The sequence below is a fragment of the Emydura macquarii genome, unplaced genomic scaffold, assembly GCF_026122565.2.
Source record: "Emydura macquarii macquarii isolate MOO-44397 ecotype Brisbane River unplaced genomic scaffold, CSIRO-AGI_Emac_v2 contig_1043, whole genome shotgun sequence".
In the NCBI taxonomy this organism is placed as follows: domain Eukaryota; kingdom Metazoa; phylum Chordata; order Testudines; family Chelidae; genus Emydura; species Emydura macquarii.
The window spans coordinates 10,096,596-10,108,990 of NW_027131180.1; the positions used below are offsets into that span (position 1 = coordinate 10,096,596).

At 38.9% G+C, this 12,395-nt stretch overlaps 1 protein-coding gene across 1 annotated transcript in view; it reads right to left on the bottom strand.

Moving 5' to 3' along the window:
- Positions 1 to 5,123: 5,123 nt before the first annotated feature.
- The window catches only part of LOC137150972 (cilia- and flagella-associated protein 47-like), a 294,207-nt gene continuing 286,935 nt past the window's right edge, over positions 5,124 to 12,395 (bottom strand). Inside the window, exons 43-44 of the mRNA XM_067545101.1 lie at positions 8,798 to 8,906; positions 5,124 to 5,436 (exon numbers count right to left, since the gene is read on the bottom strand). Coding sequence (XP_067401202.1) covers positions 5,186 to 5,436; positions 8,798 to 8,906 — 360 coding nt within the window. The 3' untranslated portion in view covers positions 5,124 to 5,185. The remainder of the gene's footprint in view (positions 5,437 to 8,797; positions 8,907 to 12,395) is intronic.

Here is a 12,395-nt window from a genome sequence, read left to right on the forward strand (position 1 = left end):
TCAACAAGGATAAGTGCAGAGTCCTGCACTTAGGACGGAAGAATCCCATGCACAGCTACAGACTGGGGACCAACTGGCTAGGCAGCAGTTCTGCAGAAAAGGACCTGGGAGTTACAATGGATAAGAAGCTGGATATGAGTCAACAATGTGCCCTTATTGCCAAGAAGGCTAACGGCATATTAGGCTTCTACATGGCCAGTAGATCGAGGGAAGTGATTATTCCCCTCTATTCAGCACTGGTGAGGCCTCATTTGGAATACTGTGTCCAATTTTGGTGCCCCCACTACAAAAAGGATGTGGACAAATTGGAAAGAGTCCAGCGGATGGCAACGAAAATGATTAGGGGGCAGGAGCACATGACTTATGAGGCGAGGCTGAGGGAACTAGGCTTATTTAGTCTGAAGAAGAGAAGAACGAGGGAGGATTTGATAGCTGCCTTTAACTACCTGAAAGGGGTTCCAGGGAGGATGGAACAAGGCTCTTCTCAATGGTAGTAGATGGCAGAACTAGGAGCAATGGTCTCAAGTTGCAGTGGTGCAGGTCTAGGTTGGATATTAGGAAAAACTTTTTCACTAGAAGTTGGTGGAGCACTGGAATGGGTTACCTGGGGGGGGGGGGGGCGGAATCTCCATCCTTGGAGGTTCTTAAGGTGCAGCTTGACAAAGCCCTGGCTGGGATGATTTAGTTGGGGCTGGTCCTGCTTTGAGCAGGGTGTTGGACTAGATGACCTCCTGAGGTTCCCTCCAACCATAATCTTCTATGATTGTATGATTCTATGTGTGTAGCCTGCAATTAGTTATGAAAAATTCTAGGATCCTTTTCTAAAAAAGACAGTATAAACAATACATAATGATACCCTTTCACTTTGATAGAAGATAGACACTGAGTACTGGGACAAAAAGATTTTGGACCCAATTATGATCTCATTTCCAAAAATGCAACTGAGACAAAAATTTGACCCAAGAGCTCTTTTGTTGTTGTTTAAAAATTGACTGTTTAATATGCACCAAATCCTAGATACTTCCCTCCTGGAGTCACATGATTGCTGGATGGGGATACAGCAGTGCTTCCATCCCACAGTGAACTGAGCCAGGGCAGCAGAGCAGTGGTGAGCCAGGGTGAAGACCAACATAGAGCTTCTTGTTCACCTCCCTAGATCAGAACTCGAGCTGCGTGTAAATGCTCATCCACACCATCCCAAGGCACCAGGTTCCAAAAACCCAGCATCCTCAAGAGAAAGAGCTGAAAGCCCCAGTAACAGAGACTCCAACACAGCGGAAGCTGGAGGAGAGGAGAGCCTCAATCGGGTCCCCACCATTACTTCATTCAGGTAGGACCTAATCAAGCATTGGGTTCCAAGAACCCTTTTCACATAGTTATATGGGCTAGGAGGAGGAAAGGCTCAGCCAATCACTGGGGACAGAGACCACCACACATCTGTCCCCACCACTAGGGGCAAGACCTAGGGCAGTAGTGCAGATGCAAGGCAGGGAATGATCCATGTTGGGACCCCTTCCCCCATTTCCAGACCCACACAACTCTCAGAACCGGTGATGACAATGGAGTACATTTTACACTATGGATTCTGGAAATTTTGTTCTGTTCACTGATTTTTATTTTTACTTTTTTACCCCAATCTCTTGCTTCCTTCATTCATCATAGTCCCTTCTCTGGCAGCCTCATTCTTCCAACCTGCCCTGCTCCGCTCTATTCTTTCCTCTCTCTTCAATGCCCTTCCTTTCCTCCTGTTATCTTTGTTTACATGAACTTCCCCCTCCTACCATTTTCCCTCACTCACCATTAATAAAAGCACACTCACATAATTAACCAGGTGTATCCTAATCATCACCTCAATCATTTACTTGTATGTTATATTACTTTCCTCCCACCCATTTTTTGTTTCTGTTTTCATTGATTCCAAGCGCTAAGGGTTAGGGAATGAGTCTTCCTATTCTTTGTTTGCACACTGCCTAACACAATGTTGTGCCAATCCTGATTTAGAGCCTTTGGGCAGCAGCACAATGGAATAAATAAATAATCAGTGTTTCACTGGAGAGAAATATAGACACATTATTCTTCTAATAAACACAATTTTCAGAGACTCAGCATAAGCTGCTCTTTGTATGACAAGAAGAAATAACTACCAGCAGAATTTTAGGAAAATGGTCCAAAAATAGAGGGGCTAAGGTCACATACTGTACAGTAATGAACCTGCATTTTTTACTCTGACTCCCAAGCACAAGTTCTTCGGTTAAAAACTGTGCTCTTTAACAGAAGTACAAAATAAAAGGCTAACACAAACATTACTAAGAATAAAGATCTACATAATTTCATTTTACAGGTACCAAAGTAGAGTTGGTAAGCAATAATAATCTTGATAGCACCTATCCTTCTTTTCATTTGTGTAATTAGATCTGTTTCAAAAGCTTCTTTACTTATACACTAATCTATAAAATTCTTTCTAAAGGACTTCACAAATCTATATAAATTTACCAAACCACAGATTTTTCAGGCAATTTAGTCATCAAACCAGAATGTAGCCCTTGAGCTTCAGGCTAAATTGTAAAACATAACTCTACTCAAAAGCTTCTTCAATAAACTCTGCCATAATTTCTACACTATGAACTGTTTTTATGTGAACAATAAATGTGAATTTATGACAGACTTTATTATGATCGCTTTTCGGAGTTTAAACTTTACAATGGTTTACCAAATGCAGAAATATATTGGTTTTAATCTGTTAAATAAATATCTTCTGCATCAATCAAAGCTAAGCTCCATGACACTTGTCTTGAAGTTATATTTGACAAAAAGAATATTTCCTGCACAAGGAAAAGGGCTCTCTCTGCATATTATAGTCATTTCAGTTTTTATTATTGATTCTCATATATGACATTTCAAATATCTTGATATCTCACCATTGAATATTGACACCTAATCTTGACTCTAATCAACCACTCTAAGATTCAAATTCTATTAGAACTCTCATTAGGTGTTAGCATGACTATTGGTATAAGACACTATACTAACTCTCTCTATATTCCCAGTCCTGACTAAATCCAGAGCTCATGTTTCAGTACAGCAGATTCTGTTTACAGTCTGTATTAAAAGGTACACAAGCATTATGTTTGGAACACTCCAAAACTGTCAACCCAGCAAGTGATTAGCTAGCATCCTAGAGGAAGAAACTTGAGGCTAGATACCATGGATGTATATTCTGGCCCCCTGACATCCATAAGAGTTCTACAGTCAGGATTCCACCCCATGGTAAGGAACACATTGTAAATGGATGTATAAAGAGTATATTATTCTTATTTTATATATTAATTTGCAATATATTGTTTAAAAGAAATCTTTACAAAGCGAGTGTGTGCAAGAAAGAGATACAAGGATATTGGGCAATATCCCTGGGGACCTAGGAGTGGGAGTTGTCTTTGAACACCATTCCTCACCACAATCCATACATTCACACACACGTAACAGTTTAATTTTCTTTAGTATTATGTGGTATTTTTCTCATTTACTTTTTTCAAACACAGGGGAGCAGACCACAATTCCCGAGCCAATGTTTAACCTATTCAATTAGATATTATGTAAAAGGCAGGATTGTCAGCCCCATTAAGACTGCTTTGCACTGTTCTGGCAGCACAAAGCAGTGTTACAGCCAATTTAACGGCTAAGTAGAGGATTTCCCTTGTATAGGGGAATCCTCTAGTGGTAGAAGGCTGCTGTAGCAACGTCTGTGCTACCCTCTACCTCAGAACACTGAGGCCACATCCAGGGAAAACAGGGTATGGCTATACAGCTGGCATAACAGAGAGCTGCCCAGGGACCTACCGTGTGGTCAGATGGCTCAAGATTCAGAGGGCACTAAAATATACAGCCCAGAGTCTGGGCCATGAAGAATATACGGCTATATTTTATTTTCATAATGGAATGTGTTTGTATGTTCAGTGGTATTACAAATATTATGGGCTTACTCACATACTAAAATTTGATTTTTTTAAAAAATTAACAAATCATTCTCTAGGTCTCTACAAGTTTAGTAACACTACTACAATAGAAATGTTCAAATTCCTGATGGAATGTCTTGAAGTTATAGATTGATAGATTCCACGGCCAGAAGGAACCATTGTGATCATCTAGTCTGGCCTCCTGTACAACACAGGCCACAGAGCTTCTCTGAAATAATTCCTAGAGCATATCTTTTAGAAAAAACATCCAATCTTGCTTCACACATTGTCAATGACAGAGAATCCACCACAAGTCTTGGGTCAATTGTTCCAATAGTTAATTGCTCTCACTGTTACAAATGTATGCCTTAATTTCAGTTTGAATTTGTCTAGCTTCAGCTTCCAGCCATTGAACCATGTTATACCGTTTTTTGATAAACTGAAGAGCCCATTATCAAATATTAGTTCCCTATGTAGATACTTACAGACTGTAATCAAATCACCTCTTAGCCTTCTCTTTGTTCAGCTAAACAGGATTGAACTTGAGTCTATCACTATAAGGCTAGAAGATCTAAATTACAGTTCACTAATTAGAAGAATTTACTTTTAAAAAATGCTGTGGTGTTCTTGCTGAGATGTCAGTACACAAATGTGACAAATACCCTGTACATGTCTATGTTATTCATAGATAAATGCAGTTTGGTAACATTTAGCATGGAAGGAGGTTAGAGTCTCTTGACAGCAGATCTATCCTACCTGCTTTCCTTGTGGTAGTATATTTTTCTTACGAATCCTATTTGAATGTGCTTATGGTTAAACAGTAGCTCATGGTAATGGAGCAAAGAAAAGGAAAATATTACAAATTCAAAGAAAAGGATACCAATAATTAGATCTGTTACATGGAGTATGGAAACTTTTACTGTCACATTTTCAGAGAAGTATCAAACAGCACAGACTAACTGAGCTGAAATCTGATGTCAGTGTTTTTGGTGGGGAAGTTGGTTTTTTACTTTTACTCTAGTAAAAATTTCACAATGATAGGATTACTTTACAGTGGGGTAAAAAACCCAGTAACTTAAGTTGAAAATAGTTGGGATGTCTCAGAAAGCAAACAAAATCTTTCTGGACTATTCTGTGCATGAAAAAGCCGTAACTTCTTTATCCATTTAATCACACTTTCTGAAATTTAACAAACCCAGTCTCATAAATCAAGAGAAGTTATATAATATTCTTCAAGATTTACTGTATTTTTTTACCTCAATTCTGGACAGCCCTAAGGCTGCAACTGCAACTCGAACACTGCTGCTCTCCAACGTCCCTGTGACCCTTCTTCGCTCATGTTCAAGAGCTGACATCTGCTGCTGTGCTGCAATGGCCAGAGCCTTCTCCCTAGCTTCATTGATCAATGGGATCTTCAGCTTTTCTTCGAGAGTATCAGTCAGGCCACATTTCAAGCACAGAACTGGCTGTACCCCACGGTGACCTGCCATAAACAAGGCCATTTGTCAGCTGCCATTACAGTTGTATGCCTTTTTTATTAAGTAGGCCAGAGGACAAGCAAATATATTAAATTCAATGCCTTTAATGTAATATTATAGGCTTTGCTATAATGTTTTGAGTTTTAGACTAATTATAACTTATAAGCAGGAAAAAGGACTGAAAACACAGACTGAAATCCAAAGTGACAGTTGCTATTCGTAATAAACAAAAAGGTATATTTTAACTAATTTTCTTTTCATCTAATTACATTTATGGGAGGAATAATTATCAACAATCTACTGAAGCTTTAATACTACCCTCATCACTGGGGTGCCAGAGATCCTTACAAATTATAAGTAAACCACAGTGAATTTATACATCTTTCTACCTATCCTCCCCAATCAGAACTGTTCCTATCACCCTCCTCTCCTCTGTAAGTGTTGTTCTGATCAAAAGGTGAGGTCAAAGAAATAGGATTCTGATGTGAAGGGAGTAAAATTTGTGATGGATTCAGAATCTTCTGAAAGTGAATTCCAAAGCTGTGTGTTAGTTACTGAGATCAGTCCACTTCTCTCTCTCTCTCCAGTGGAACATATCTATAGTGGGAAGACATCTTGGAGAGTGAGGTAATCCACCTATTTATATTACCCTGGCACCCAGAGCCCTTAGGTAAAATTGAGGCCTCTCTGTGGCAGCACAGTACAAACACGTAATAAGGGGCAATCCCCTTAACACAAAAGTTTTACAATCTAACTAGGTAAGACTAGGAGAAAGGGAGTTTTATTCTCATTTGAGAGAGGAAATGAGACACAGCAAGATTAAATAGCTTGTTCAAGTTTACAGAGGAAATCTGTGCTAGAGCTGGGAATGGAACCCAGATCTCTGGCATCCCATTCCAGGTTTTAAACACAAGACCACTCATGGTCTGTACTGGCTAGCTCCATAGCAGAGTGGGTTTTATGGTTGTTGTGTGCCTCTTCACTGCTGCTCCAGGCTTCACCTAAGTTCCATCACCACAATGAACAGCAGAGAGCAGGAACAGCTCCTGATGGAATACTAACCAAGACAGATGTTTTGATAATGCATGGTCAATAATGGCACTGAGATGAATGAAAGACACAAGCAAGAAGGAAGTGAGCTCCTGGAAGAATGATGGAGGAAAATCTTGTAATCTCAGAGAAATGAATATCACAGAGCCATACATTAGAGTTCACAGCTTAGAGGTGTTTTAGCATTTGCATCCCACTTGTGCATCAGTATTTCAAGTTTCAGCCTGATGTGCTTTAAAATGGCTGAGGCATAAACTGTTCAAACACATAATTCTGAATTGAATAACTCACAAGTTATTAACATGGCAGGAACTTGCATTGGGCAGAAAATACCAGTAAAAGCTTAGAGCACAGTATAAATGTTATACATTACTGCTAACATAATGACAATATCATTCTGAAACTCAGCTCTCCATGCTACAGATGTCTCACTTTGAGGGGCTACAGTAGTCTAAATCTAAAAATAATAATAAAAAAAAGATACCTAACAGGAACACAGTCATTGATATTGTGACATGATATGACTTTCCCCTTATTTCTCCCTTTTATTTCAATTTTTATATATTATAATCAGGAATATAACTGGGATTCATTTAGAGACATTGAGTGAGAGAGAAAATTCTTTAGATAACTGCCCAGAGGAAAGAAGATTTCAGCATAGCTCATGTAAGCCATAAAGTTCATATGGTGTGAAGAGGTCTTCAATTATCTATGGCTGAAACTGTTGTAGAACAAGTACTGGGTGATGATTAACACACTTCCAAAAGCAGCAGAAAAAAATACTCCTTGCTGTAATTAGATGGCATCATCTCAGGAGTTTACAGCCCAAGCTGCCAGTTTTTCTTCACAAAAAATGGAGTATATTTTTTTTAAAATATGTATTTTAAAGAGAGATGGGCCCAAACCTATGGATTAGAGGTGGTTAAACAGATAGTTACATTTTATCTTTCCTAAATTGATCTAATAAAGGCTATATTTCTCTTTGATTGCACTATATTTAAAGATGTCTTGTCTCCCAGAATCTCTTGGAGGCATATTATCCACATGAGAAATAGTCCCATACTGACAGAGCTGTTCAGACCTCATTAAATGGTCAGGCAGGAGTGTGTCTGAATCACAACCCATGAAAGAAAGGTCACTTCCCTAGTAACTTTCACTGCTTCAGATGATTTGCTGTGTAGATCTATATTCTGTGAACAAAGAGCTGTAGAGACAATTACTCAAAGGATTACAGTTTCTAGGTAAATAACCTTTCCTTCTCTGACTATTGCCTCCATATATTCCCAGCTCATTAACCAGCAGCAACAACTCCTGAAGGAGACGGATTTGGACAATACTAATTGAACAAAGTTGCAGGATTGCTCTCCAGAACTGGCCTTTAGATCCAAAAGCTAAATTAAGGGTGTAATGAAACATCAAAGATGCAATGCTGCATACACATAAGCAAGAGCTTGTCTACATGGTGCATGAGAGTGTAACAGTATAAATTCTAGTGTACATCAGCATATCAAATTAACTGTCCATGAAGACCCTACCCATTAAAGTTCCCTAGTGCTTGTTGACATAGTATTGTTTGAAATGGGACTATGTTAACATGCACTAGCGAACTTTTAGTGCACACCAACAGGGTCCCCCAGGCCAGTTAGTGAGAGACCCACTGGTGCACACTAACATTTGCACTCCAGCTGGTAGACAATAACACATCATGTAGACAAGCCATAAGGAACTCTAAGTAGGAGCCATACATATTTCTTTGATTGAAATATTTCTGAAACATCCAGTTGACACCACTTTGGCTCTAGTTTACTGTGCTCAAAGAAACATAGGTGTCAGACCACACCAGGACATAACAAATGTGCATACAAAGTGTCAATATTTCATATCTAGTAAAGTTCTAAGACAAGCAAAAGATGCTTGTACTGGTTCCAATAGTGTCAAACTACAGCTGCAGTACTACAGGATTGAGGCATCTTGGAGAGTAGCTATGAAAAATATTGATATGGCCAAGCTGAAAAATAATTCTAGTTTACCTGAAGAGACATACCAGGTTAATAGAGTCACAAGCAGCCTCTAATTTGAAAAAGCTCTGGGCACCAAAAAAAAAAAAAAAAGAATTGTAAAACCCATATGACTAAAGGAACAATTTTAAAATCAATTTTGTTTTGCAACGTCTTTCGAAGGCTCTTTCCACTGTAAAATGGCTCATCTTCCCTTCTGTATTTATTTTCCTTCCCCTAAATGCCAGAGAGCTCAATGTATTATACAAGGATAATGTTTTTCCTATTTCATTTCCCCCCCCCCCTTCATTTACTATACCTTTTAAGGTGCTGCTAATGTGCAAAACATTTGGACTATCCATTGGAAGCAAGCCTGAAGGCAAAGGTATGCCACATGTCCCCTCCACCAGATAAACAAATTCTCCAATCTGAAACACAGGAACATATGCATTTCAATTCAATGAGCAAGTCATGCAGAATGAATGATAAACCATTAAAACAAACAAAAGAAATAAATTCTAGTTATACAGAAGATCTGACTTACAAGAGTGGTTCATATATTTTGAAGAGCCTTTATTTTAAAACTGCTTTTAAATAAAAAAAGAAAATGAACATATTACAAAAAACCCCTATGATAAGTAACTTTAATTGTGAAAATTAAACTTGCAAAATCAAGAAATTTCAGAATTCAAGCTTCTATAGTGTTAGGGGACTGGAAAGCCCCCATATGGGCCACACCCTTAGATGCTCCTGTCCGTGGGGTGAGGTACCTTTACCATTCTTGTTTTTAATGTTTATCTTTGTAGTATGTGTTTCCTGTTTTCCAGCAGTAAGGGGAGCCATGGTGGAGCATGTCTGGACATGGACATGTTGTGTATGTGTCTGTCATGCAGAGCCTAGAGAAAAGGTAGTCAATTATTTTTTGTCAAGGTCTAAATTTCTTGGTCAAGGTATAGTCAAGGTCCAGACTCCAGAGAAAATAAAACAACAACACTGATAATAAGTAAATAAAAAGATTTCGGGGTCCACTCAAGAGTGTCTAGCGGTCTGGATTTGGCTCGCAGTCTGCCTATTGTCTACCTCTGGCTAAGATTATATAGAAGTGTGTTAAGAGTTTCTCAGTGTGGTGTGTAGGGTTGCCACGTGCCTTGTTTCCAACTGGAAAGTCCAATCAAAAAGAGGCCCTAGCAGTATCTGGTCAGATGCACTGACCAGACACCAAAAGTCCGGTTACCGCCGGTGGGAGGAAGTGCCAGGTCATCTATCTGCGCCACCCCTGCTCAGCCGAGACCGCCTCCCACTTGCATCTTGTGGGCAGGCAGGCAGCAGGCTCCACATCAGACTGCAGCTCCTGTTCCAGCCCCGGAGCAGAGGGAGCCTGCTGGGGGGAGAGGAAGGGGAAAGTGGAGAGGATCGAGCACAGAGGAAGGGGGCAGAGAAGAGCAATGGGGGGTGAGAAGTAAAGAAGTGAGCAGGGGCAGGGCCTTCAGGGGATGGATGGAGCAGGAAGTGGGGGTTCGTGAGGGAAGAGGCAGGGCAGGGGGTCCTGTTTTCTGCAATTAGAAAGTTGGCAGCCCTCCTATGTTGGGGAATGGTGACAGACTAGACAGAGGAAAAGGTTAATCTGATTATAGCCGGTACACCTCACTGGACCACTAAGCAGGGAGTGATATTTTACTTACTTGCTGTAACTGTAGCCTAGGATCATATATTTAGATCCTATTGTAGTCTGGGGTGATGGGGGATGGGCAGTTCATAACAATAGTTCCATTCTTTTTCACTCATCCCACTACAGTTACTACCGGTAAATCCCTGAAGCTAGGATGCCATGAGCCACAAATGAGATAACAGACAAAAAAGTATATTCTGATTATATGCAGTAGCCACTTTTAAAACCTCTATAATCTGTTGCTTTAAACAGAGTAACAGCCTGCATAGTTCACATTTAAGGATGAAACTACATAATTTCCAATATTTTGAAGTTTTGTGAAGTTTAAAGCAGCTCAGCTATTTGGTAAAAAAATGTGTAGTTCAATTTGAACCAGTAACATTTTATTAACCAATTCATAAGTCTCTAGAGAAAACCAAGTGTAGGTCAGAGTGGGCTAGCCATATGTTCTGACTGTCTTTAACGCTTCTGAACATTTTCAACTTACTTTCTTTTAAATTCAAACTGTCACTAACTGAGAGATTTAAGTTAAGTAACAAATCTGATTTCTAGAGTTATGCCAAAATCACTGATGACAACTCTTCACAAACAAGAAAGTAAACAGAAATGTTATCTAGGGGAAAACAAAGGGGCAATATTTTTTACCAAAATGGACAGGACAAATCTGTTGATCAATAAATGGTATTTCAAACTGTTGAGAAGGCATAATAAACAAAGAACAAATACAACAAAAATGTATTTTAAAGGTCTTGTGTATAGTATCCTAGACTATAGAGACTAGATTCTGAAAAACAAAAAATGGTGCTGGGTGGTTTAAAGTACACGTCCTAGCAACCATAAGTTCAGTGCTGCTCAGGAGAATTTACATCAGCAGAGAGCAGGCAGTGTTACCCTCAGGGTTTCTGCTTTGGGGGTAGCTTACTTCCATCAAAGTTCCATATTGTAGGAATCTATAAACACATTACCATTACTTTAGTGACCCCCGACTTGCCATCAACAGCACCCACTTCTTTGGACTTCACTGGCCTCTAGTGGCCTTGCATGCCAGCAAACAGAGTATGGAGTTATCTCATGTTGCCGCAACATCAACCCCTAACAAATTATTTGCCACTGAGGCCTCTACCAAAGTTTGTACAAGCAAAATCTGTGTGAATCAGTTAATGTTTACTTTTGGCAGACAGCAATGGAAAAAAGACTTATTTAGGTTATTTGGTCCATCCCCCTGCCAATGCTTCCTGTAGATTGAGCTATGTGACCTAAAATAAGTTTGTTTTTCATTTTACCTTTACTCACAGCTTTGTAAGATATTTCTTCACCCTAGAGCTAAAAATTTATAGGTTTATAAGTTTTCAAACTTACTAAAAAGAGAATTATTCAACTTCCACAGCATTTAACTCCCTTTTCTTGGCTTAAGAACTCAAACATCTTTCTTGAGGGGAGTTAAACCTCAAAGGCAAAATTGTGTACCACCCACAAACTAATTACCACCCTGAGGAACCAATTTAAACAGAAATTATTCCCTTTTGAGACAATGTTATGGCTACATAAGGCCCCTTTTAAAAGCTCTTGGCAAACACAACTAATTTTATAAAAGTACCAGTTGCTAAAACTCTGTTATCATTACTTTTTCTCTGTCATTACTGATACCAACATACTTATGTGTAAAAAGATGCTTTCTCAATTCAAAAGTTGGGTTGACAAGATCTGAATTTGTTGATTTCCAAGGACTGTAAGGCCAATTTTCTTTTTTGCTTAGGTTTTTCCTGACATTGCAGAATAGGAAGGAGGAAAATTGTTTATGGTGTTTTGAGAGGTTTAGTGAATATTCTTAATTTTTGAATTCTCAATTTTGCAGCCTTAATATTATTTTTAAAAGTTTTTGTATGAAATTTCCAAAGCTTTTAAGAAAACAAAATGAAAAAAAATTCCATCACATGGAACAAAATTGATAACTATTTGGTAGACAGCAGAGGAATGCTGGAAATCAAGAATACTGATGACTTTTCCTGACTCTGGACAGAAATGTGATCTAGTGACTACAGTCAGCCTTGTCAAGCATATAGATTTGGCATATTTAATCCTTCCATCAAATCTCAAATCCTGGTTCCAAAGCACAGAGATGCTAGAGTTCTTCACAAAAATAAAAATAGTTGGGAAAAACAATTCTGACAAAACTGTTATTGTCTAGCCTCATACTCAGAAATGGTTGTATATATTTTGCTGAAACTTAAAAAAAAAAAAAAAAAAA